This window comes from Phallusia mammillata, chromosome 6 (genome assembly GCF_965637545.1).
Source record: "Phallusia mammillata chromosome 6, kaPhaMamm4.hap1.1, whole genome shotgun sequence".
NCBI lineage: Eukaryota > Metazoa > Chordata > Ascidiacea > Phlebobranchia > Ascidiidae > Phallusia > Phallusia mammillata.
In genome coordinates, this window is record NC_137257.1 from 15,196,535 (window position 1) to 15,224,251 (window position 27,717).

The window sequence follows — 27,717 nt, forward strand, 5'->3', positions numbered from 1 at the left end:
CTTGACGCGATTTTAGTCATAGCGGAGTTTGAAAGATTGTGCGGTACCTTATAGGAAGCGAAAAAGACCCGTTTTACGGTTCAAATTTGTGTTCGGAAAGAATTCGATTTTAGAAAAAAATGCCGATTTGGCCGAAGAAATTCGGCAAAACTGAATATTCGGTAAATCTCTAGTTATTACGTACACTGACTAAATAACTTTAAATGCATGGCGTACTTAAAGCTAAGCTAAAACACTGATGCAAACCACAATTTTTTGTAAACAAACACACAATATGTGCAACATACAATCCTTTATATCAGCACGGGACCATTTGGTCTACGTACGGCAAAGCTTGTTTCGTTAAGTAAAAAACACATTTATATCAATGACCAAACGGTGTTGGTAAGCCTCAGCTGTGACTTGTAGCACAAAATATGCGTTGTAAAGAGGAGAGGCCAAAAGACTTTCAAAGCGCAAAAAGTATTGCCGACAAAATCGGAAAAATAGGGATAAGGACAACGCAAGAGAAGCACAAGTCCAGGGGAAAAATAGTTCTACAAAAAATAGGCGGGGTTAGTAAGCAAAGAGAAAAGCAGCAGTTAGCAAGCAAGAAGTAAACCTCATCACATTCCTAGACATGTGACCAGGTAAGGTGTGACGTGTTAGCAGTTAGAAGAAAGAAGCGTAGAGAGAAGCAGCAGAAACAGAAAGGGGTTGAAGAGGACAAGACAACACAAAAGCAAAGAAGCAATAGGGACAGAAGGATAAAAAGCAAGCAAGAAGGGAAGTAGCGCAAGACACCTAACGATTGGTTTAATGCAGTGGGGTCACTGCAACAAACAGTTCGTAGGCAGCAGGAAAGGCAGCTAGCAAGCAGGACAAGACGACACGAAGAAAAAACCTGGAGCATGATGGACATGGCCAGGAGGTTAGTGTGCAACAAAAGAAAGAAATGGTGAGAAATGATAGAAAGGTAAAGAAAGAGAAGTGAATTTTAAGAAAGAAAGAATGTGGCATAGTTTTAGCGCAAAGAGAGAAAGGAGGGTTAGTTTGCAGAGGAGAATGCGAAAGTAAAGCAGTCACTGAAACAGTGAAAGGGATAGTTTGTGTGCAGAAGCAGAGAAGTAAAATGCAAAGCTGACAGGAGTAAAGAAAGTAGAAATAGTTTAATATGCAGATAGCAGGCAAGAAGATAGGCATAGCTAGAAGAAGAAAAAGACAGGAAGAGAGAGTCACTGAAACAGTGAGAAGGGTGGTTAGCGTGCTGAAAGCAGGGAAGGGAAATGCAGGGCAAGGAAGAAAAATGCCTACAAACAAGGTTGTTAGCGGAAAAAGTGGATTAAAGAAAAATGGTCGAGCCAAAGGGGGCAAGGAGAGTAGTAGTTTTAGTGGGAAATTTTTGCGCGTAACTAAAGAAAATATTTTATTTCACTTCGTATTTTATCTGGATCAGTCAAGTGTGGACTTTCCCACACCGAGTGATCATTGTCAACACTATACGTGGGGAAGTCGCCACTAGAGTTACGAAGGCAACTGGTCACGCACATTGATAGTGTTGTTTGGGCACCGAAATAAGTCACATGATAGCACCAATAAAATTATCCAAAAAAAATCAATCCAGTCCGTTGTCATGGTCGAGAATGATGTCCATTATGTTAATGCGGTGGCGGTGGCGGTCTTCCACATTCCGTTTGATGACACGCACAGTCGTTCACGAAATCATATATCAATGTGTGCGTTGTTGTATCTGTGCACTGAAGTTCCACAGACCGTGTATCGTGGTTTGTAGCCTGGCAGCAGCGACACACGGAATCGTATGCGGCAGTATTTCTAAAAAATATCGGCATTTTGTCAATCACTATAACTGAAGCTTTACAACAGAGTGCAGAAATCTAAAACGAAAAGCAAAGTAAAGTTTAAGATTTTTTTGCTAGTACTGATACAAACGTATGCTGATTAGTGTATAATATTGTAAAATGTCGTTAAATCCATCAACCATCATACTTGTGAGCAAATTGAACTCGTTTATAACTCGAAATCCATGTTATTAGTGTGGTGTTTGGACAAAAGATGCTTTTAGTTCATCGAGAAAAATACATTTGCATGTTGGTTTCTTAAATGCCTTTGTCGTACTACTGAAAATACAAACTTACACGTTATACTCTGAAGTTGTAGTACATGCTCCGTCGCATATTGGAACATTAATCTTCTCAGCAGAGGTGCAATTCACTCCAGGTGTGGTAGGATGGACAATGGTCAATATCTCAAAATGATCTGTGGGCGCGCAAGCTTTGCCTGTCATGAAATGTTGCACTATTTATATAGAGGCGTAGCAAATATAATGTTTGAAACAGCTAAAAGCAAGTGTACGCTTCCCAGTAACAGTTTACCTTTAGTAAGTCCGGATTCAGTGTTACATTTATTATGGTCTAACAGGTACGTACATGACGTCGTTGGCGCCAATTTCCGGTTGTTATGGTTTATTTAAAAATTTATATTACGGCTAATAATATGATTTGAGAGCGGGCTGGATTTATACTGATACTATTATCTTTAGAAAAGAAAATTCAACAGCAAGTCTTTTATGGTTTCTAGACATATAGAGTATCGAACTAAACAAGCAAACCTCAAAATTGGGGTTTTCATACACAGACTAAACCGTTACTTACATGTTTCACAACACCCATCTGTGGAAGTCGTAGGAATAAGTTGGCCACCGCTCTAAAACATTTAAATCAAAAATTAATATTTTGAACTTGTCACTTAAACCAAGGATCAGCAATACTTACTGCAACGCATTCAGTTTCATTCACAAAATCACACTGGTACTTCGTGGTGGTATTAACAAACGGACAGTTAATTCCAACTATTACGCACTCTTTAATCTGACAATGGTCTTCATCGTCGATCCAGCTCGATCCGACCTGCCAAGTTAAATTGTAAACTACCTATTTTTCGTTTTTAAATCAGTTTGGATGTATTTTAAAAATTTTGGAATTTAAATTAGGATTGATTAAAACTTTGCAGCACTTCAGCAAATGAAGCCCGTTAGTTTGCAACAGTATATTGTTTGTAAACTAATATTTGTTCATCACTGTAATCTGTCAACCGGGTGGAAAAAATTCTAGTCTTAGATCATCATTTCTGGAGTGCTTTTTTAATCCCGAATTTTAAATCCATAAAATAAATTTTAAGAACAAAATTGTTGCATTTATAAACGAAACTGAAAATATGGGTTTCACACCTACCGGATACGCTATATCGTTCAGTGCACACGTTTCACAGAGGCAAGAATATGTCGGGCAACATTCATCCAACGAATTGTTTCTGGTTCTTTTGAATCCGACAGGACAAGTGAAGTTGATAAATGCGCACTCGTGATATAGAATGTTTGCAGGTTTGCACTGACACTCGTACCTGTTGACAACATAAATAACAGGAGTTCAACAAACTGAGAATTCAAAGGGTACAGGTCAGCACCACGAACGATGATCTAGTTCAAGATTGTACTTACACAGGGCAACAGTAGTTGGTGTCGGGGTCCATTGCGCCGGTTTTCACAGGTTCTTTATTGTCGTCGCATGTTGGAACAGCACAACAAGACTCGTCTTGACAAACGATCTTCGACTCCGGACAACACTGGTAGTTCGGGTTTTCTTCCGTATTTTTTTCTACAATTGTCTCGCAAGTATGCAAGTCGGCTTGCGTCGGTTCCACATAATCGCGACACGGCTTGCACTGACAGCTGTGCGTCGGGCAACATGGGTGTGTTGATGTCACTTCCACTTTTTCGTAACCAAACTCACACGTCAAGTTTGCGGTGGGGCAAAGATTCATTACTGCGTCGTCGCACACAATTTTTACCAATGGGCAACATATTTGGTTGGGATTCTCATCGAAGGTGTAATTTCTCGCAGTCTCGAACCATTCCAGCACGCGAAGAGTTTCAGGTCCCAGGTAGTTAGCTCCACACGATGCACATTCGCAAGTGTAATTTGGACAACAAGTATCCGGCGACAGTTCAGCAGTAGGAAGGTAAAACGAGCTGCAAACTGGAGGCGGCGGACATGTTGTGTAGTCCATTTTAAAATCATGAGTGCAGACGCCCTGACTGTGGTAACGTTCAATACATCGCAGTCGGATACAAGGGTTGTGGGTGGTAATGGTTGCTCCTATAGGATACGAGTCGTTGTTATAAATACAATGTGGAAGAACATTATTTACCACATAACAGCCATCGTCACCGCGTTGTTCAGTACAACGGTGTCGAAGGCATAGGTTATATTCGTTGAGCCACGTTGAGTGAAGTTGATACGTTGATCCATTGTGGTGGCACACATTACAAACGCACTCCTCGCGTTTGCAGCAGTCAAGCCCGCCTGTGCAGTTGTGTAGAGCATCTATTGAGTCTTCATGAACAACTTTTAGGTAGTTTTCGTCGCACGTGGTCTGCGGACAACTTCCAGGAAGACATACCACCTCGTCTTTTGGGCAGCACCAGTCTTCACTGTTTGTGGTAATGACCATTTCAAACGGACATACGCTTTGGTTCACTGCCTGTTCACAGATGATTCTCTCACAAGTGTAAGCAGAACACGAGGAATCGCATTCGCCAATATTAGCTGGTGCAGGTAAAGCCACCTTTTCAAAGCAAGTACCGCAATCCGGCACTGCGGGGCATAAAGACTGATCTTGCGAGCAAGTAGCACTTAAAACGCATCCACATGAATCTCGTTCGGTGACAGTTGCCCTGCATCCAGGTTTCGCTGTACAGTTGATTGCAGCGTTTAATGGACATTCAAGTGATTCAGGACAGCGGCAGTACTTGTTTGGACAGACAGTGGCTGTGTAATCAACAATCTCGGACCCTACGCATGTTACATTGCTTGTATCTTGTGGACATTCACATTCGTATGCATGGCAACAGCTATCCGAGTCCAATGATTTCGGTATCAGTTGTTTGGGAGGATCACATTTGGGGAAATCAGGACAAAGTTCCTCATGGCACTCGCAGTAATAGGTCCCGCAACACCCAAAGTCCGTCAAGTTTCGTTGCAATCGATACGGGCTTTCACATTGAATGTTAAACTGTGCGCAATCCAATGAGTCATCGGCATCTGCAGAGCAAACAACCCTGTACACTGGACAACACTCGTCAGCAGAATGAAGAACAATTTCTTGTCCGGGTTTAAGTTGATCCTCAAGTTGTTGCCTGCTCTGATAACCAGGGTGACAAGTGCCGCTACATACGCATTCGTAATTGGGGCAACAGTAACTTGAGTTTGCATTCATAGTAACAGTCTTGTTTGCAATACGAAACTCACCGCATTCAGGTACAGAGCAACAAGGATTATTTGGCTTGCAAACAACTTCCTTTTCCGGGCAACATAGATGATTAGGGTTTCTGGCTATTGGTATATCAACAATTTCCTGACATTCCGAGACCATGGATGGATCAATAGGTGGTGCCACACAGCATTCGCGGCAGCGGCATTCGTACTTGGGACAACAGGGGTGTGTACTGTTTAATTCGATTCGGGTTTCACCAAAACCACATGTGCGATTGTATTCAGGGCATTGATGTAATACAAGTTCATTACAAACTATTTGTACCAATGGACAACAGAACTGGTTCTTATTTTCTTCTGTAGTCATGTTTACAACCTTTTCATACCACTCTATAGCTCGCGACGGTCCGGGACCTGGATAATTTTCACCACATTCGTTGCAGATACACTCGTACTCTGGACAGCACTGTCCCGTATGGTAAGTGGACGATGGTATGTGAAATTCGCTGCACAATGGCGCCCTAGGGCAGTTGGTGGTCGTTGGCACGAAACTTGTGATGCACGTAGTTTCAGTTTTTTCTTGCTCACACACCAGTGTTGTACATGGATTGCCAGTGGGTAATATAGATCCGGGGGGATATTGGGAGTCACCAGAAACACAACTTGATGGTTGCGTGATCACTGAGTAACATCCATCGTCGTTTAATGTACTGGAGCAAATATGCAACAGGCACGGGTCATCTGGATGTGGCCAAATGGACCCAAGCGGTCTTACCACGCCATTGTCAAAGCAAGCCACACAAACGCATTCCACAATCGGACAACAGTTGATAGGGTCTGAACACGAGTACTCGTTTGTTGTATCGTAAAAACTTCCTTCAAATCGCTCTGAGTAACCGGGTCCACACGTTACGTTCGGGCAACTAAGAGGTTTGCAAGTTTTTTGGTACACCGGGCAGCAGTCAACAAGGTAGCTGCTGATCTGTTCAAGATCACAAATTGGAGAAAGTGTGACGGGATCACAAGCTTTGCGTTCACAGGTGTAATTGGTGCAAGTCGCCTGACAATCACCAACGCCTGGCAAAAGCCCCGATTCCTTCGATTCAAAACAGTCTCCGCAATCAGGCTCTGGTGGACATAGAGTGGGGTCGTTTACGCAGGTAGAATTTATGACACAATCACAGCTGTCTCTTTCAACTACTTCTGAACGACATCCAGGTTTCGACGAGCATTCTGTTACATCGGGGTTCACTGGACACTCCAACGATTCCGGACATCGGCAGTACTTTTTCGGACAAACTGAACTGGAGTTAAAGATTTCTTTAGGTGGTTCGCAAACTATAGTTTCATTGTCGTCTGGTGGGCACACGCATTCGTATACGTTACAGCATTGTCCCACAGTTCCGGTAAGATTGTATTCTTTGGGTAGTTCACAAGGTGGCTTTGGAGGGCACAAAGTTTCGTTGCACACGCAGTGGAAAACGTGGCAGCAGCCTATGTCAAAATCTTTACGTTGTGGACGGAACCCAGTCAGACACGTCACATTATAACGTGCACATATTTCACTGAGATGAACGTCTTCTTTGCATACCGGTTCATACTGCGGACAGCATTCATGACTGTCTGGTATGGGAAAAACTTCTTCACCCAGTTCAAGTCTGGCTTCTACTTGTTCGTATGTCTCATAGCTACTCCCGCAACAAGCGGTATCATTCATACATTCCACTTTCGTTGCTGGACAACACTCTTGCAAGGGATTTTCTTCAAGCGTCTTGTTGAAAACTACATGACATGCGTGGTCCGCAACGTCGCTAATAATTTTTGGACATGGCTTGCAAACACAGATATACTGTGGGCAACACTCCAGTGAGCTCTGAATGGGCAGTCGCTCTTTGCCGATTTCGCATGTAAAATTCCACTCCTCGCACACTTGCATCAAAACATCATCACCAGCGCATTGAAACTGGGACCGAGGACAACATACCTGATTCGGATTTTCATTTAGTGTTTGATTTACTTCGACCTCGTAAGGCTGCCTGTCTCGACCTGGTCCGGATGTGTCGTCGGGGAGACACGGTTTGCACACGCAAGTGTGTGAAGCGCAGCATACCCCCTCTAGTTTTTCTGTGTCGAGTTTATGAAAAATACTGCACTGCGGCGGGGGTGGACACAATTCCAATGTATCCACTGTATATGTATGGCACTCATTGTTTATATGTTCTAGTTGACACTCCTTAGACTTGCATGGGTCGTCATCATCGGGCAATGTAGTTCCCACTGTAAGCATGATGAGGGTCCCGTTTGGGGCATAGAAGTCACAGTGGGGCTTTCTTTCGATAACCTGGAAGCAGTCACCGGTACGATTACCAGTACACATCATAACGTTGCACGACACCTCCGGTTGTGACCACTCTTGTCCAACCTGAAACTTCTCACCATTGTATATACATACATCGCATATACAATCCTCTTTAGGGCAGCAACGTAGTCCTGGCGTGCAGTCGCCTTCATCGTCCCAATACAGTCCATTAAATTCCCCATGGTATCCGGTTTGGCAATCGCTTATTGGACACTTGGCCGGGTTGCACACGACATCGTATGTTGGGCAGCACGGGTCAGTTGTATTTGGCACAACCGAGTTCCACAGGCACAGTGGCGGCAGTTCTGGGTTGTTAGGACATGGATCTTTTTCGCACTTATAAGACAAACATGTCGAATTGCAATCTCCGACGACCAAGGTACTGCCGGTCTCTTGTGGAGTATAGCATGTAGGACAGTCGGGAGGTCCATCACACGGAGATGGGTCTGCAATACACGACGCGTTGACGACGCAGTCACACTTGTCTCGAGTAATTGGAACTGCTCGGCATCCCGGTTTGCTGGTACAGTTAATGGTTGGTTCATTCGGACAGACATCAGGACATCTGCAACGTTTAGTGGGACATGGTGTTGATGTAAATGAATCCACTTCAGGCAGGATGCATACCAAATCCGCTGAATTGTCGGGAGGACACTTACATTCATATGTTTTACAGCACTCGCCCAGCTTTCTCTCGCTTGTAAGTTGTTTTGGCGAAGTGCAGTTTGGAGCTGGGTCGCAAAGATCTTCTTCGCACGCGCAGTAATAATCTTGACAACATCCCGTGTTACTGTCGTTTCTCATACGTTTGTATCCAGCCTCACAGCTCGGAATCGGACAGTCTGGACTTGTCGTCGTGTTGCAAATCTTCTTGTACTCCTGACAACATTCCGAAAATGGCTCGACAGCAACCACAATTTCTCCTATTGCCAAATCTGCTTCCAGGTCTTCTTTTGACACGTAACTATCACCACATGGTGGACAACTGCATTCTACTTTCGGACAGCAAACATGGTCGAGGTCATCCGGATCAGTGCTTATCTCACCGACAGTCTTTGGACTTTTGCATAAACTGACAAGAACTTGGTATTCATAACAGTGATCCAACACTTCATCTGTTGGGTAGCAAACGCACTTTTCCAAACAACCAGATTCGTCCGTTTCTGGTTCCGGTATTTGACCAGGCAAGTTACAAGTCCCATCAGCACTAGGCTGGTTTACCGGCAATGAATATTCATCGGGATACAACGTAGGATCACACTTACACGTATAAACTGGGCAACATGGGTTGGTTGTATTATCCCTTTCGTCCAGTTTTTGGTAATCTGGACATGTCTCTGGCTTAGGTGGACACGGCACATCCACACATGTGCAATTGAATGAGGCGCAACATACATCTTCATGTGTGCCAGTCGCTATCGGAGAGGGCCAGTGTGATTCCAACCTGAGCCACTTGCAATCAATGGGTTCCGGGCACCTTTGTTGATTGCAGACACATTCATATTCTGGGCAGCACTCGTTTTCGTCATTCGTCCGGTTGCGTATATAGTCAGCATCTTCGCATTCGTAGTCGTACCACATCGGACATTCATCCTTGAGTTCAGCTGGTGGATTACATTCGCACATCTTCATCGGACAACATTCGTCTGTGTCATTATCGGCATAGTGGTTGACATCATGCTGATACGTTGGGCACGGAAGGTTTGGGGGGGTGTAATCTGGACACGGGACTGGCTGACATTGGTACACATCGCAATCAGCGTCACATTCGTACTCTCCTGGAACTGTATTTTTTGGTACCGAAGTGTAGCATGCAGTGCAGTTTGGAGCTTCAGGACAAAGTTCTGGCTGTGGCACGCATTCCCACGATATTGGACATATGCACCCAGATGATGTTGTTCGTGTAATTTTTACTTTGCACCCGGGACTCGCAGTACAATTGTCTCCAAGCGTTGGGCACTCGCACTCGCAGGTTGCTGTTGGGCAATCGCCACTTGACCACTTCAAGGTTTCGTAGTCGTTAGTGCAGTTTGGGGTGGTTACGTTTGGACACACGCACGTTGCTTCGGGACAGCATAGTGATTGATCGTTGTTGTATTGGGGCAATTTCGTGCCCTCGCAGAGATGGGGTGGGCAAGGGTCGCGAATGTAACGAACTTCTTCATCGTTGCAAAGTGGATTTGTCGATGGATCGTAATCAGGACATGTATAGGTGCCGCATCCATCATCGGATGGCACGCTGCTACCTGCTGCCATGGGATCGTTGGTGATTGGGTTTTTACATTCTGGAGTGCATTCTGAATTTTGCAAAAACAAGGACTTTAGAAACAATTTTTTGACAAAAATTGCCAGCAAAATTTTTACTTGTTCACAATACAACAAAGCGAAGTCGAATAAATTTGGCCATTTCTATAGTTATTAACAATGGCTTGAAAACGAAACAAACACATTTACCTAAAATTATATCTATTGCCTCTTATCTGTCAAAGATATTTGTTTATTGCAACGAAGGTTATATAATACAATTTTTGATTTTTATACCTCATACTTGTTACAAACGATGTAAATGTTCACATTTAATCGTGGCTTTAATCATGCTAAGTAGGTAGTGTTTTAACTTTTTGAAGGTTTATGTTGTACAATTTACCACAAATAGTCGTATAGTTGTTGCACCCACAATCATCGACTCCAGCAATTATTGGGGAGTAATTTGGACCTTCATCGCATGGAGGTTCATCTGGGCAAGCGCAGCCTGAACAAAACAAAGCAAGATTAAATGAACAGTAGCAAATCATTGCATCCAAAATATTTAACAAATGAAATATTATCAACCTACATTCTTCTTTGATACATTCATCGCTGCCCGTACTTCGATATACGTAATCTTCCGGACACATACATCCAGTAACCATTTCTTGATTGCATATCTTTGCCTTAAAAAAAAACTATTACAAGACAACAGAAAAAATCCTCATAACAAATGTTCAAAATATTTTAAAAATGTACTTGTTATGTTCAAACAACGATACTCTTAATTTTGTCTTATCGGAAATAACAACAAAAGATTGAAAAAATGTGTATTTCAATGTAAAATCCACATTTTAAACCTACCACGTTTCCGTTTATGTCATCACAACTCTTCTCGGCTTCACACGCATCAATACATTCTTCATAAACCTTATTACCGTCACAAGTGCCATTACCTTAATAAAGTATAGTTTAGAGCAGGGGTCACCAAACTTTTTTCACTGCGGGCCGGATGAGTGCTAATAATGATTCGCGTGGGCCGCATAGTTTACATACCCTAGCACCGTCATTCGAAACTTAGCCCGTGAGGCGATTTTTTAGGTGCGCCAAGATATGGTCTTTCTACAATCCATTCAAAAACTGGTCATGCGACTGTTAAACTGTATAATTAGTCTCATCTTACTAGTAATGCTTGTATATTACGCTACAAGTGACAAAAGAAGGAAATTGTTTGCGCACAATTAACGCTTGTAGTCTTGTCTGTGACGTAACAAACTGGCTTTGGATCAATCCTGGGCGTTATAATCCTATGAAACTCGGTAATATCAATTCTGAATATCGCCACAGGAAAACTTTTGTAAGGAGGAGATTAACTTTTAATGTTACAAAGTTATTTATACAATTTGGCAAACCAAAGATGTGGTCGCGGGCCGGATCCGGCCCGCGGGCCGTAGTTTGGTGACCCCTGGTTTAGAGTCATGGCAAACGGAATTACTAAAAAAGTAAATTCGAATCGCTAAAATTATTAAATATTGTAAGTGGATATAAAACAAACAAACAAACGCATTTGAAAGGTCGGTTAAGCGTTTCTCTGAACCTACCATCGGCGCAGTTTATTTCCCGCTCGTAGTCACCACAATGGCCTGACATCACGCATGATGTGATATGCTGTTGAATATATTGCGACGTACACACATTGCATTGTGCTAGCACGGCTTCAATGTTTTGGTTTTCAGAAAAACAGTGGGCCTCATAACACTGACGGCGTAGGTTGGATAAATCCACCCCCTGGTGACAATCAGCTGAAAAACAAGTTCGTTGCAGAAAATGTATTTAAAAGTGTTAGTTTTCCATAGTCGGGTACTGCGTTCAAATAAATTGGTATTAAGCAACGTTGAAAAGTAAAACTTTTTGCGACCTACCGAATACAGCGCGTTCCAAGACCGCACACGGATCTTCCAGGTTAAAATCGGTGCAATTTTTGCAAACAAAGCAGGGGCTTATATCCTCGCATCTCGGCTCTTGACAAGTATCCCCTGTACCACACGGTGGACGACACCCATCATCTTCAAGAAATTCAGAAGTCTCAATGGGTGCGATTGTCAAGCACTCCTCATCTGAATTTCCATCACCATCGCAATTACCTATGTTACAAATTTACTAATTGTTACAAAAAAGTTTTCAGTTTGGCGAAGTTAAAAGGGTTTCTGCAAAAACAGAACAGCAGTTTGAGATTTTAAAATCTAAAAAAGTCACACCAAAGCCACTCAACAGGCAATTGTCACCAGTCTGAGTTCGAATCTTACAACAGGGTACGTTACCTAACATTACGCATGTGCGCATAAAATGCTGGTGTGCTACGTTATTATCCATTTCCATTACTAGAAAAAAATTTTAAAAAATATTTATTTGCACAAGAACACGAAAACGTATAAATAAAACAATCCGAATGTATCTCACCACAAACGCCGGTCGTCCCGTGGTTGTTTTCGCCCAAAATTAGGTCAATACTAAAGGCGCCTACAGCGTTTGCTGTTTGGCCAATATTAGGATTTTGATAGATCACTTCAAAGCCGGTATTTCCGTTTGTTGGCATGTATGCAAGCTTGATGTATGAAACGAGTACTTCGTCGGTGACAGTGACTACGGTTTTGTGAATGTAAACGTCCCCGTCCTGGTAACTTAGACTATTATAAACCACATCATTAATTGTAATCTGCAAGCAAAAAACAATGGATAAATTACAAATTTTGCATAATTTGTAAATGCATGTTACACAACCTTTCCAGTAGCGGGATAGATTTCAAATGTGTCAGAAAAAATGCGAACAAACACGCGTTTGTAGCACATTTGGCCGGTAAAAAACACGGAATTGTTGTACAATTCGGTGCAAAAATCTTGATCAACTGAAACTTTGTAGTCTTCACCATTCACTTGCTGAAATCGCCAAAAGACAAAGAGTTATAGGTGTATATAGCAAAAATAAAACGAGTGGCATATTTAACATGCAAAACAAAGACACATTTATAATGAAATGTTTGAAATATTGTACAAACACACAATTACAAAACAATGCCTTATCACAGGGGTCGACAATGTTAGCATGCAGTGGTTAGTCCTTTATCATCAAAACCGGACGTACTGAGACAGTCAACAAAAACCTAAAACACGGGAATTAGGACAAAGTTCCTCGTGTTCAGGAGTTATTTGAAGGCGAAGAGCAACTATTGTGACGAAAAAAAACATTTATCCACTTGGGCGCACAGATAAAGCGTAGTAAAAGAAAACTTTGTCAAAACTTTTTTTTACGAAAACTGCTCTAAACCAAACCTGTCTAAAAGATTGAACCGGACTCACAAACTTATCAGTAGGGCAAGTTTTTGCAACTTTTTTTTACAGCTTCCGGCAGCTTCCTAAATACTCAGAATTTATGTAGTGTGATGTTATAAGCTGTTTGTAGGAATTTTATGTTGCAACTTTTTGCAACTTTTTTCTATTTTTCGTGCAACTTTTATCAAGTATTGCGCAAAATGTAAAGGAGTGATTTAAAAAACATGCTATAAAACTATTTTTAGTATGGTTCTATTCTCTTTGATTTGCATAACAAAGAGCTATGTGATGGATTAGCTGCATCTCAATGTTATCTATGACGCAACAGTTGGCTTGGAAGCTAGCAGTTCAACAACCCCAGTTAAGCATAAAGTTTTATGTAAAAGTGCATTCGTTATTTTGCAAGTAAGAAGCGATAACCTTGATATCTGTTAAGATGACAGTCTAAGGCAGGGATTGTCCAACCTGCTGCCCGCTAGTCATTTTAACTCCAAGAAGTATGCATAAATGCAACTTGTGCATCAATGCAACTTTTTACTGCAACTTTTGTTGAAATTAAGTGCAACTTTCTCACGTTTTTAGTGCAACAAAAACTTGCCCTACTTATCAGCCAACCCACCTTTACTAGCAAGTAACTGCAATTTCCAGTAAAATCCAAGTTTTGAGAACAAGAAAATCCTGTGGAAGTAGATGAACCTAAACCATCACACTTACCTAGAGCAGAAAAAAATTTGCAGGTTAAAAAAAGTAAAACAAGAGCAAACGCAAAACTACTTACATTTGCATCTATAATTATCGCAACAACTGTCAGATGTAGTTGGAACTCTTTCTTGGTCATCAGGGCAAGTGACGTTGTTACACACACGTGGAACTACGAAAAACAATCAGCTAAAAATAGGAAAAAAAGAACTATACAAACATTCAAGTTAAGGACATACCACATCGAAAAACAGCTCCACAACAAGGATCGTTATAGTCGAATTCTTCATCCTCACATTCACTACATCCCGGGGTACAAGAAAAGTTGCTCTTATATTGGATAGAGGGGCAAGCTGATAGATTTCTACTAATAACCTCTATACTCTGACAAGTTTCGTTCTCAGGATCAGGTAGCACATCGCCGACCTTTTTGTGGACAAATGCGAGGTCTCATTTTAAACTCGTTTATGAATTATAACAAAAAAGTCAAACACTAACCATATACTGAACGCCGTTGATTGTGTAATACAAACACTCTGAAAAACAGTTACAAACATTCGTTTGAATTATCTACACTGTTGTCAAGCACATGAAGTTCACCTACCGCATCTATAGGTTGGACAGCAACTGCCTGGAGGTGGGTCGATTGTATGTCTTTTATCGTTTGCTCCGTTTGGACAATCGGGTGGTGCCCCACATTCCGTAATGTTTCGTGAAATTGTTGTGTAGCAATCTCCATCGGGGTCTGGCTGACACGTAAAGTTTTTGCACCCTTCCGTCCAAGACTCGCCATCCTAATAAATGTAGATGATATTATATCAGTTCTATAATCAAACTTGTGTGTCCATTGTTTCCAACCTGATAAGTTCTCGATCCAACCACACATCCGCTGCAACCTAAAACAAACACAAGCTTAGTGAAAAGTGATTGTTAACAAAAAAATGAAAATCAAAATCGATACCGCAGGAGCCAGTGTAAACTGTACAGCCACAAGCATCAATTCCATTTGTTTCGGAATAGAAGTTGGGGTTGATTTCTTCGCATGGCGGTTCGTCGTCACAGCAACCTGGACCAAAGTGATCGCGATAAAAGCGACGTTTACTTTCTTTAGGTTACGTTAAGTGAAATACTTACAGTCCTCCTGAACACACTCACTGCTACCAGGTGATTTCAACACGGAACCTTCGGGGCAGCTACATTTTGAGACTATGTTTGTTTCGCATCCTTGCACCTTGAACAAAAGAAAAACAGTAAATAAAAGAAATCGAATATACGTCAACACTCGTTGGTCTTACTGATTGTGGAGGGCTGGATAGTGTAACCGTAAACGAAGGAAAATTGGAGGTAAAGGATGGAAGCCACGACGGGGCAGACGACGCTGTGACATGATCGCATGTTTTCTCGCAACTATCCACACATACTTGATAAACATGGTTTCCAGGGCATGTTCCGTTAACTGAAATCAAGTTTATGTCATATTATGTTTGTGGTTTGCTCTCACAGAGTTGATAATCCATTTTACCTGTTTCGCAATCGAAGACGGAGTCGTAATCTTCACAGTGTTCCTGGTTTACGCATTCGGAAATGTGTTGCTGAATAAAGTTGGAAGTGCAAACTGTGCACTGGGCTCTGATTGTCGAAAGGTTGTCATTGTCATTGAAGCAGTGATCTTCATAACATTGACGTTCTAAATCACTAAGATCAACTCCCTGGTGGCAGTTGGCTAAAAATGGGTTCGATGCAGTTAGACAATGGTGAGATACTGACGAAAGAAATGTTGGAGTCACATGGGAAACAGTGCTCACCGAAAACTGCGTGATTTAACTGCTCGCACGGATCGTCAAATCCAAAGCTCGTGCAGTTTTTGCATTCAAAGCAAGGTATGATGCCTTCACAGGTCTCCGTCGCACACGTGTCGCCGGTACCGCACGGTGGAGGGCATGACGAATCAGTGGCAAAGTCAAGTTGGTTGATGGGTGGGAGATCAGGGCACTCCCCATCACTATTTCCATCGCCATCGCAGTTGCCTTAAAGTTCACAGTTCAAGAGGTCACTTTAAGATCCTATCCGAAATCAGTTTGCAATTAGTCAACATACCGCACAATCCAGTTGTTCCGTTTTCGGTATGGCTTGAGTACTGATACATATCAAAACTCCCTGTTGCATGTGGATTGGTGGCAACCTCTGGGTTTCGATATTCCACCACCAAACCGATCGGAGATATTTGCAAACTAATATGTGTTGCATATGCCGCAGAACCATGGAATATAAGGCTTCTTTCAAGTTTAAGACCTCCTTCGTCGTAGCCAGTTATTACGAGGCCATTCAGTAGAACCTAACGAACAAACAATCACATGCATGTGGTCTGTCGAAAATCACTCTCTGTGTAGAATGAACAAACCTGGCTTGTTGATGGAAATATTGCAAAGATGAAGGTGTAATATCGAACAGTAAGGCTCTCCAGACACATCTGGTTTGTGGTGAATGGGTTGGTTTCGTACAAATCATTACAAAACACCTGCTTTGCTCTTACTTCGTAGTGGTCGTTGTCAATCGGCTAAATACAACAACACAATGCAAGTGAAAATGATGTCTAAGAACACAAAACTGTATGGTTAATGACATACACAGAAAAGGAAAATGTTACCTTGGAAACAAGATAGGTGCAATTTCCTGTAAAATCTAAGTCTTGATTGCACTGGTAAGTGTGAATGTTTGGTGTACCGAGTCCAGTGCATTTACCTAAAACAAATCAAAAAAACGTACAATTTCATTCCATTTGATTGTTCATGTCAGTTGAAAATATTTTCTCACATTTGCATTCGTGCACTTGGCAACAGGTCGTGTTGTGTTTCCAAACTCTTTCTTGATCGTCACCACAAATTACGGTTGGACATGTTTTAGGAACTATACGAAAAAAGTTTCGAAAATACCGATAAATTAATTACGAGGGAATACATAACAAATGATTCTCGAAAAGAAACATTGTTGCAGCAAATATTGCACTTTTTTCCACTTACTGCATCGATAAACATTTCCACAACAAGGATCGTGATAGTCGAAGTCTTCATCCTCACATTCACTACATGGCGTGGGACAAGTAAAATTGCTCTTATATTCGATGGAGGGGCAAGCGGATAGATTCCGACTGACAACTTCTATATTCTGACAAGTTTCGTTCTCAGGATCAGGTAGCACATCGCCGACCTTTTTGTGGACAAATGCGTGGTCTCATTTTAAACTCGTTTATGAATTAAAAATAAAAAAGTCAAACACTAACCATATACTGAACGCCGTTGATTGTGTAATACAAACACTCTGAAAAACAGTCACAAACGTTCGTTTGAATTATCTACACTGCTGTCAAGCATATGAAGTTCACCTACCGCATCTATAGGTTGGACAGCAACTGCCTGGAGGTGGGTCGATTGTATGTCTTTTATCGTTTGCTCCGTTTGGACAATCGGGTGGTGCCCCACATTCCGTAATGTTTCGTGAAATCGTTGTGTAGCAATCTCCATCGGGGTCTGGCTGACACGTAAAGTTTTTGCACCCTTCCGTCCAAGACTCGCCATCCTAATAAATGTAGATGATATTATATCAGTTCTATAATCAAACTTGTGTGTCCATTATTTCCAACCTGATAAGTTCTCGATCCAACCACACATCCGCTGCAACCTAAAACAAACACAAGCTTAGTGAAAAGTGATTGTTAACAAAAAAAATGAAAATCAAAATCGATACCGCAGGAGCCAGTGTAAACTGTACAGCCACAAGCATCAATTCCATTTGTTTCGGAATAGAAGTTGGGGTTGATTTCTTCGCATGGCGGTTCGTCGTCACAGCAACCTGGACCAAAGTGATCGCGATAAAAGCGATGTTTACTTTCTTTAGGTTACGTTAAGTGAAATACTTACAGTCCTCCTCAACACACTCACTGCTACCAGGCGATTTCAACACGGAACCTTCGGGGCAGCTACATTTTGAGACTATGTTTGTTTCGCATCCTTGCACCTTGAACAAAAGAAAAACAGTAAATAAAAGAAATCGAATATACGTCAACACTCGTTGGTCTTACTGATTGTGGAGGGCTGGATAGTGTAACTGTAAACGAAGGAAAATTGGAGGTAAAGGATGGAAGCCACGACGGGGCAGACGACGCTGTGACATGATCGCATGTTTTCTCGCAACTATCCACACATACTTGATAAACATGGTTTCCAGGGCATGTTCCGTTAACTGAAATCAAGTTTATGTCATATTATGTTTGTGGTTTGCTCTCACAGAGTTGATAATCCATTTTACCTGTTTCGCAATCGAAGACGGAGTCGTAATCTTCACAGTGTTCCTGGTTTACACATTCGGAAATGTGTTGCTGAATAAAGTTGGAAGTGCAAACTGTGCACTGGGCTCTGATTGTCGAAAGGTTGTCATTGTCATTGAAGCAGTGATCTTCATAACATTGACGTTCTAAATCGCTAAGATCAACTCCCTGGTGGCAGTTGGCTAAAAATGGGTTCGATGCAGTTAGACAATGGTGAGATACTGACGAAAGAAATGTTGGAGTCACATGGGAAACAGTGCTTACCGAAAACTGCGTGATTTAACTGCTCGCAGGGATCGTCAAATCCAAAGCTCGTACAGTTTTTGCATTCAAAGCAAGGTATGATGCCTTCACAGGTCTCCGTCGCACACGTGTCGCCGGAACCGCACGGTGGAGGGCATGACGAATCAGTGGCAAAGTCAAGTTGGTTGATGGGTGGGAGATCAGGGCACTCCCCATCACTATTTCCATCGCCATCGCAGTTGCCTTAAAGTTCACAGTTCAAGAGGTCACTTTAATATCCTATCCGAAATCAGTTTGCAATTAGTCAACATACCGCACAATCCAGTTGTTCCGTTTTCGGTATGGCTTGAGTACTGATACATATCAAAACTCCCTGTTGCATGTGGATTGGTGGCAACCTCTGGGTTTCGATATTCCACCACCAAACCGATCGGAGATATTTGCAAACTAATATGTGTTGCATATGCCGCAGAACCATGGAATATAAGGCTTCTTTCAAGTTTAAGACCTCCTTCGTCGTAGCCAGTTATTACGAGGCCATTCAGTAGAACCTAACGAACAAACAATCACATGCATGTGGTCTGTCGAAAATCACTCTCTGTGTAGAATGAACAAACCTGGCTTGTTGATGGAAATATTGCAAAGATGAAGGTGTAATATCGAACAGTAAGGCTCTCCAGACACATCTGGTTTGTGGTGAATGGGTTGGTTTCGTACAAATCATTACAAAACACCTGCTTTGCTCTTACTTCGTAGTGGTCGTTGTCAATCGGCTAAATACAACAACACAATGCAAGTGAAAATGATGTCTAAGAACACAAAACTGTATGGTTAATGACATACACAGAAAAGGAAAATGTTACCTTGGAAACAAGATAGGTGCAATTTCCTGTAAAATCTAAGTCTTGATTGCACTGGTAAGTGTGAATGTTTGGTGTACCGAGTCCAGTGCATTTACCTAAAACAAATCAAAAAAACGTACAATTTCATTCCATTTGATTGTTCATGTCAGTTGAAAATATTTTCTCACATTTGCATTCGTGCACTTGGCAACAGGTCGTGTTGTGTTTCCAAACTCTTTCTTGATCGTCACCACAAATTACGGTTGGACATGTTTTAGGAACTATACGAAAAAAGTTTCGAAAATACCGATAAATTAATTACGAGGGAATACATAACAAATGATTCTCGAAAAGAAACATTGTTGCAGCAAATATTGCACTTTTTTCCACTTACTGCATCGATAAACATTTCCACAACAAGGATCGTGATAGTCGAAGTCTTCATCCTCACATTCACTACATGGCGTGGGACAAGTAAAATTGCTCTTATATTCGATGGAGGGGCAAGCGGATAGATTCCGACTGACAACTTCTATATTCTGACAAGTTTCGTTCTCAGGATCAGGTAGCACATCGCCGACCTTTTTGTGGACAAATGCGTGGTCTCATTTTAAACTCGTTTATGAATTAAAAGAAAAAAAGTCAAACACTAACCATATACTGAACGCCGTTGATTGTGTAATACAAACACTCTGAAAAACAGTCACAAACGTTCGTTTGAATTATCTACACTGCTGTCAAGCATATGAAGTTCACCTACCGCATCTATAGGTTGGACAGCAACTGCCTGGAGGTGGGTCGATTGTATGTCTTTTATCGTTTGCTCCGTTTGGACAATCGGGTGGTGCCCCACATTCCGTAATGTTTCGTGAAATCGTTGTGTAGCAATCTCCATCGGGGTCTGGCTGACACGTAAAGTTTTTGCACCCTTCCGTCCAAGACTCGCCATCCTAATAAATGTAGATGATATTATATCAGTTCTATAATCAAACTTGTGTGTCCATTGTTTCCAACCTGATAAGTTCTCGATCCAACCACACATCCGCTGCAACCTAAAACAAACACAAGCTTAGTGAAAAGTGATTGTTAACAAAAAAAATGAAAATCAAAATCGATACCGCAGGAGCCAGTGTAAACTGTACAGCCACAAGCATCAATTCCATTTGTTTCGGAATAGAAGTTGGGGTTGATTTCTTCGCATGGCGGTTCGTCGTCACAGCAACCTGGACCAAAGTGATCGCGATAAAAGCGATGTTTACTTTCTTTAGGTTACGTTAAGTGAAATACTTACAGTCCTCCTCAACACACTCACTGCTACCAGGCGATTTCAACACGGAACCTTCGGGGCAGCTACATTTTGAGACTATGTTTGTTTCGCATCCTTGCACCTTGAACAAAAGAAAAACAGTAAATAAAAGAAATCGAATATACGTCAACACTCGTTGGTCTTACTGATTGTGGAGGGCTGGATAGTGTAACTGTAAACGAAGGAAAATTGGAGGTAAAGGATGGAAGCCACGACGGGGCAGACGACGCTGTGACATGATCGCATGTTTTCTCGCAACTATCCACACATACTTGATAAACATGGTTTCCAGGGCATGTTCCGTTAACTGAAATCAAGTTTATGTCATATTATGTTTGTGGTTTGCTCTCACAGAGTTGATAATCCATTTTACCTGTTTCGCAATCGAAGACGGAGTCGTAATCTTCACAGTGTTCCTGGTTTACACATTCGGAAATGTGTTGCTGAATAAAGTTGGAAGTGCAAACTGTGCACTGGGCTCTGATTGTCGAAAGGTTGTCATTGTCATTGAAGCAGTGATCTTCATAACATTGACGTTCTAAATCGCTAAGATCAACTCCCTGGTGGCAGTTGGCTAAAAATGGGTTCGATGCAGTTAGACAATGGTGAGATACTGACGAAAGAAATGTTGGAGTCACATGGGAAACAGTGCTTACCGAAAACTGCGTGATTTAACTGCTCGCAGGGATCGTCAAATCCAAAGCTCGTACAGTTTTTGCATTCAAAGCAAGGTATGATGCCTTCACAGGTCTCCGTCGCACACGTGTCGCCGGAACCGCACGGTGGAGGGCATGACGAATCAGTGGCAAAGTCAAGTTGGTTGATGGGTGGGAGATCAGGGCACTCCCCATCACTATTTCCATCGCCATCGCAGTTGCCTTAAAGTTCACAGTTCAAGAGGTCACTTTAATATCCTATCCGAAATCAGTTTGCAATTAGTCAACATACCGCACAATCCAGTTGTTCCGTTTTCGGTATGGCTTGAGTACTGATACATATCAAAACTCCCTGTTGCATGTGGATTGGTGGCAACCTCTGGGTTTCGATATTCCACCACCAAACCGATCGGAGATATTTGCAAACTAATATGTGTTGCATATGCCGCAGAACCATGGAATATAAGGCTTCTTTCAAGTTTAAGACCTCCTTCGTCGTAGCCAGTTATTACGAGGCCATTCAGTAGAACCTAACGAACAAACAATCACATGCATGTGGTCTGTCGAAAATCACTCTCTGTGTAGAATGAACAAACCTGGCTTGTTGATGGAAATATTGCAAAGATGAAGGTGTAATATCGAACAGTAAGGCTCTCCAGACACATCTGGTTTGTGGTGAATGGGTTGGTTTCGTACAAATCATTACAAAACACCTGCTTTGCTCTTACTTCGTAGTGGTCGTTGTCAATCGGCTAAATACAACAACACAATGCAAGTGAAAATGATGTCTAAGAACACAAAACTGTATGGTTAATGACATACACAAAAAAGGAAAATGTTACCTTGGAAACAAGATAGGTGCAATTTCCTGTAAAATCTAAGTCTTGATTGCACTGGTAAGTGTGAATGTTTGGTGTACCGAGTCCAGTGCATTTACCTAAAACAAATCAAAAAAACGTACAATTTCATTCCATTTGATTGTTCATGTCAGTTGAAAATATTTTCTCACATTTGCATTCGTGCACTTGGCAACAGGTCGTGTTGTGTTTCCAAACTCTTTCTTGATCGTCACCACAAATTACGGTTGGACATGTTTTAGGAACTATACGAAAAAAGTTTCGAAAATACCGATAAATTAATTACGAGGGAATACATAACAAATGATTCTCGAAAAGAAACATTGTTGCAGCAAATATTGCACTTTTTTCCACTTACTGCATCGATAAACATTTCCACAACAAGGATCGTGATAGTCGAAGTCTTCATCCTCACATTCACTACATGGCGTGGGACAAGTAAAATTGCTCTTATATTCGATGGAGGGGCAAGCGGATAGATTCCGACTGACAACTTCTATATTCTGACAAGTTTCGTTCTCAGGATCAGGTAGCACATCGCCGACCTTTTTGTGGACAAATGCGTGGTCTCATTTTAAACTCGTTTATGAATTAAAAGAAAAAAAGTCAAACACTAACCATATACTGAACGCCGTTGATTGTGTAATACAAACACTCTGAAAAACAGTCACAAACGTTCGTTTGAATTATCTACACTGCTGTCAAGCATATGAAGTTCACCTACCGCATCTATAGGTTGGACAGCAACTGCCTGGAGGTGGGTCGATTGTATGTCTTTTATCGTTTGCTCCGTTTGGACAATCGGGTGGTGCCCCACATTCCGTAATGTTTCGTGAAATCGTTGTGTAGCAATCTCCATCGGGGTCTGGCTGACACGTAAAGTTTTTGCACCCTTCCGTCCAAGACTCGCCATCCTAATAAATGTAGATGATATTATATCAGTTCTATAATCAAACTTGTGTGTCCATTGTTTCCAACCTGATAAGTTCTCGATCCAACCACACATCCGCTGCAACCTAAAACAAACACAAGCTTAGTGAAAAGTGATTGTTAACAAAAAAAATGAAAATCAAAATCGATACCGCAGGAGCCAGTGTAAACTGTACAGCCACAAGCATCAATTCCATTTGTTTCGGAATAGAAGTTGGGGTTGATTTCTTCGCATGGCGGTTCGTCGTCACAGCAACCTGGACCAAAGTGATCGCGATAAAAGCGATGTTTACTTTCTTTAGGTTACGTTAAGTGAAATACTTACAGTCCTCCTCAACACACTCACTGCTACCAGGCGATTTCAACACGGAACCTTCGGGGCAGCTACATTTTGAGACTATGTTTGTTTCGCATCCTTGCACCTTGAACAAAAGAAAAACAGTAAATAAAAGAAATCGAATATACGTCAACACTCGTTGGTCTTACTGATTGTGGAGGGCTGGATAGTGTAACTGTAAACGAAGGAAAATTGGAGGTAAAGGATGGAAGCCACGACGGGGCAGACGACGCTGTGACATGATCGCATGTTTTCTCGCAACTATCCACACATACTTGATAAACATGGTTTCCAGGGCATGTTCCGTTAACTGAAATCAAGTTTATGTCATATTATGTTTGTGGTTTGCTCTCACAGAGTTGATAATCCATTTTACCTGTTTCGCAATCGAAGACGGAGTCGTAATCTTCACAGTGTTCCTGGTTTACACATTCGGAAATGTGTTGCTGAATAAAGTTGGAAGTGCAAACTGTGCACTGGGCTCTGATTGTCGAAAGGTTGTCATTGTCATTGAAGCAGTGATCTTCATAACATTGACGTTCTAAATCGCTAAGATCAACTCCCTGGTGGCAGTTGGCTAAAAATGGGTTCGATGCAGTTAGACAATGGTGAGATACTGACGAAAGAAATGTTGGAGTCACATGGGAAACAGTGCTTACCGAAAACTGCGTGATTTAACTGCTCGCAGGGATCGTCAAATCCAAAGCTCGTACAGTTTTTGCATTCAAAGCAAGGTATGATGCCTTCACAGGTCTCCGTCGCACACGTGTCGCCGGAACCGCACGGTGGAGGGCATGACGAATCAGTGGCAAAGTCAAGTTGGTTGATGGGTGGGAGATCAGGGCACTCCCCATCACTATTTCCATCGCCATCGCAGTTGCCTTAAAGTTCACAGTTCAAGAGGTCACTTTAATATCCTATCCGAAATCAGTTTGCAATTAGTCAACATACCGCACAATCCAGTTGTTCCGTTTTCGGTATGGCTTGAGTACTGATACATATCAAAACTCCCTGTTGCATGTGGATTGGTGGCAACCTCTGGGTTTCGATATTCCACCACCAAACCGATCGGAGATATTTGCAAACTAATATGTGTTGCATATGCCGCAGAACCATGGAATATAAGGCTTCTTTCAAGTTTAAGACCTCCTTCGTCGTAGCCAGTTATTACGAGGCCATTCAGTAGAACCTAACGAACAAACAATCACATGCATGTGGTCTGTCGAAAATCACTCTCTGTGTAGAATGAACAAACCTGGCTTGTTGATGGAAATATTGCAAAGATGAAGGTGTAATATCGAACAGCAAGGCTCTCCAGACACATCTGGTTTGTGGTGAATGGGTTGGTTTCGTACAAATCATTACAAAATACCTGCTTTGCTCTTACTTCGTAGTGGTCGTTGTCAATCGGCTAAATACAACAACACAATGCAAGTGAAAATGATGTCTAAGAACACAAAACTGTATGGTTAATGACATACACAAAAAAGGAAAATGTTACCTTGGAAACAAGATAGGTGCAATTTCCTGTAAAATCTAAGTCTTGATTGCACTGGTAAGTGTGAATGTTTGGTGTACCGAGTCCAGTGCATTTACCTAAAACAAATCAAAAAAACGTACAATTTCATTCCATTTGATTGTTCATGTCAGTTGAAAATATTTTCTCACATTTGCATTCGTGCACTTGGCAACAGGTCGTGTTGTGTTTCCAAACTCTTTCTTGATCGTCACCACAAATTACGGTTGGACATGTTTTAGGAACTATACGAAAAAAGTTTCGAAAAATACCGATAAATTAATTACGAGGGAATACATAACAAATGATTCTCGAAAAGAAACATTGTTGCAGCAAATATTGCACTTTTTTCCACTTACTGCATCGATAAACATTTCCACAACAAGGATCGTGATAGTCGAAGTCTTCATCCTCACATTCACTACATGGCGTGGGACAAGTAAAATTGCTCTTATATTCGATGGAGGGGCAAGCGGATAGATTCCGACTGACAACTTCTATATTCTGACAAGTTTCGTTCTCAGGATCAGGTAGCACATCGCCGACCTTTTTGTGGACAAATGCGTGGTCTCATTTTAAACTCGTTTATGAATTAAAAATAAAAAAGTCAAACACTAACCATATACTGAACGCCGTTGATTGTGTAATACAAACACTCTGAAAAACAGTCACAAACGTTCGTTTGAATTATCTACACTGCTGTCAAGCATATGAAGTTCACCTACCGCATCTATAGGTCGGACAGCAACTGCCTGGAGGTGGGTCGATTGTATGACTTTTATCGTTTGCTCCGTTTGGACAATCGGGTGGCGCTCCGCATTCCGTAATGTTTCGTGAAATTGTTGTGTAGCAATCTCCATCGGGGTCTGGCTGACACGTAAAGTTTTTGCACCCTTCCGTCCAAGACTCGCCATCCTAATAAATGTAGATGATATTATATCAGTTCTATAATCAAACTTGTGTGTCCATTGTTTCCAACCTGATAAGTTCTCGATCCAACCACACATCCGCTGCAACCTAAAACAAACACAAGCTTAGTGAAAAGTGATTGTTAACAAAAAAAATGAAAATCAAAATCGATACCACAGGAGCCAGTGTAAACTGTACAGCCACAAGCATCAATTCCATTTGTTTCGGAATAGAAGTTGGGGTTGATTTCTTCGCATGGCGGTTCGTCGTCACAGCAACCTGGACCAAAGTGATCGCGATAAAAGCGATGTTTACTTTCTTTAGGTTACGTTAAGTGAAATACTTACAGTCCTCCTCAACACACTCACTGCTACCAGGCGATTTCAACACGGAACCTTCGGGGCAGCTACATTTTGAGACTATGTTTGTTTCGCATCCTTGCACCTTGAACAAAAGAAAAACAGTAAATAAAAGAAATCGAATATACGTCAACACTCGTTGGTCTTACTGATTGTGGAGGGCTGGATAGTGTAACTGTAAACGAAGGAAAATTGGAGGTAAAGGATGGAAGCCACGACGGGGCAGACGACGCTGTGACATGATCGCATGTTTTCTCGCAACTATCCACACATACTTGATAAACATGGTTTCCAGGGCATGTTCCGTTAACTGAAATCAAGTTTATGTCATATTATGTTTGTGGTTTGCTCTCACAGAGTTGATAATCCATTTTACCTGTTTCGCAATCGAAGACGGAGTCGTAATCTTCACAGTGTTCCTGGTTTACACATTCGGAAATGTGTTGCTGAATAAAGTTGGAAGTGCAAACTGTGCACTGGGCTCTGATTGTCGAAAGGTTGTCATTGTCATTGAAGCAGTGATCTTCATAACATTGACGTTCTAAATCGCTAAGATCAACTCCCTGGTGGCAGTTGGCTAAAAATGGGTTCGATGCAGTTAGACAATGGTGAGATACTGACGAAAGAAATGTTGGAGTCACATGGGAAACAGTGCTTACCGAAAACTGCGTGATTTAACTGCTCGCAGGGATCGTCAAATCCAAAGCTCGTACAGTTTTTGCATTCAAAGCAAGGTATGATGCCTTCACAGGTCTCCGTCGCACACGTGTCGCCGGAACCGCACGGTGGAGGGCATGACGAATCAGTGGCAAAGTCAAGTTGGTTGATGGGTGGGAGATCAGGGCACTCCCCATCACTATTTCCATCGCCATCGCAGTTGCCTTAAAGTTCACAGTTCAAGAGGTCACTTTAATATCCTATCCGAAATCAGTTTGCAATTAGTCAACATACCGCACAATCCAGTTGTTCCGTTTTCGGTATGGCTTGAGTACTGATACATATCAAAACTCCCTGTTGCATGTGGATTGGTGGCAACCTCTGGGTTTCGATATTCCACCACCAAACCGATCGGAGATATTTGCAAACTAATATGTGTTGCATATGCCGCAGAACCATGGAATATAAGGCTTCTTTCAAGTTTAAGACCTCCTTCGTCGTAGCCAGTTATTACGAGGCCATTCAGTAGAACCTAACAAACAAACAATCACATGCATGTGGTCTGTCGAAAATCACTCTCTGTGTAGAATGAACAAACCTGGCTTGTTGATGGAAATATTGCAAAGATGAAGGTGTAATATCGAACAGTAAGGCTCTCCAGACACATCTGGTTTGTGGTGAATGGGTTGGTTTCGTACAAATCATTACAAAACACCTGCTTTGCTCTTACTTCGTAGTGGTCGTTGTCAATCGGCTAAATACAACAACACAATGCAAGTGAAAATGATGTCTAAGAACACAAAACTGTATGGTTAATGACATACACAAAAAAGGAAAATGTTACCTTGGAAACAAGATAGGTGCAATTTCCTGTAA

At 41.8% G+C, this 27,717-nt stretch overlaps 1 protein-coding gene across 2 annotated transcripts; it reads right to left on the minus strand.

Annotated features, from left to right (window-relative positions):
* Positions 1 to 174: 174 nt before the first annotated feature.
* LOC145234089 (uncharacterized) lies at positions 175 to 25,989 on the minus strand. 2 transcript variants are annotated; one of them, XM_080098866.1, is made up of 72 exons: positions 25,896 to 25,989; positions 25,642 to 25,831; positions 25,536 to 25,573; positions 25,276 to 25,462; positions 25,069 to 25,161; positions 24,902 to 24,996; positions 24,656 to 24,811; positions 24,352 to 24,589; positions 24,060 to 24,281; positions 23,777 to 23,977; positions 23,550 to 23,710; positions 23,389 to 23,485; positions 23,216 to 23,320; positions 23,112 to 23,149; positions 22,858 to 23,047; positions 22,752 to 22,789; positions 22,492 to 22,678; positions 22,286 to 22,378; positions 22,119 to 22,213; positions 21,873 to 22,028; positions 21,569 to 21,806; positions 21,277 to 21,498; positions 20,994 to 21,194; positions 20,767 to 20,927; positions 20,606 to 20,702; positions 20,433 to 20,537; positions 20,329 to 20,366; positions 20,075 to 20,264; positions 19,969 to 20,006; positions 19,709 to 19,895; positions 19,503 to 19,595; positions 19,336 to 19,430; positions 19,090 to 19,245; positions 18,786 to 19,023; positions 18,494 to 18,715; positions 18,211 to 18,411; positions 17,984 to 18,144; positions 17,823 to 17,919; positions 17,650 to 17,754; positions 17,546 to 17,583; positions 17,292 to 17,481; positions 17,186 to 17,223; positions 16,926 to 17,112; positions 16,720 to 16,812; positions 16,553 to 16,647; positions 16,307 to 16,462; positions 16,003 to 16,240; positions 15,711 to 15,932; positions 15,428 to 15,628; positions 15,201 to 15,361; positions 15,040 to 15,136; positions 14,867 to 14,971; positions 14,764 to 14,801; positions 14,510 to 14,699; positions 14,404 to 14,441; positions 14,145 to 14,331; positions 13,985 to 14,077; positions 13,826 to 13,920; positions 12,658 to 12,813; positions 12,337 to 12,592; positions 12,198 to 12,257; positions 11,799 to 12,020; positions 11,478 to 11,678; positions 10,741 to 10,832; positions 10,466 to 10,562; positions 10,277 to 10,381; positions 3,497 to 9,926; positions 3,231 to 3,399; positions 2,772 to 2,906; positions 2,652 to 2,703; positions 2,136 to 2,277; positions 175 to 1,812 (listed from the first exon to the last, which is right to left on the minus strand). In XM_080098866.1, the coding sequence occupies exons 3-72, from the start codon at positions 25,536 to 25,538 to the stop codon at positions 1,638 to 1,640; spliced, it is 15,954 nt and encodes a 5,317-aa protein (XP_079954992.1). In that variant the 5' UTR covers positions 25,539 to 25,573; positions 25,642 to 25,831; positions 25,896 to 25,989; the 3' UTR covers positions 175 to 1,637. The 2 variants fall into 2 exon arrangements, with proteins under 2 accessions (XP_079954992.1, XP_079954993.1); XM_080098867.1 differs by lacking the exon at positions 12,198 to 12,257 and having other exon boundaries at positions 25,536 to 25,831.
* Positions 25,990 to 27,717: the final 1,728 nt, after the last annotated feature.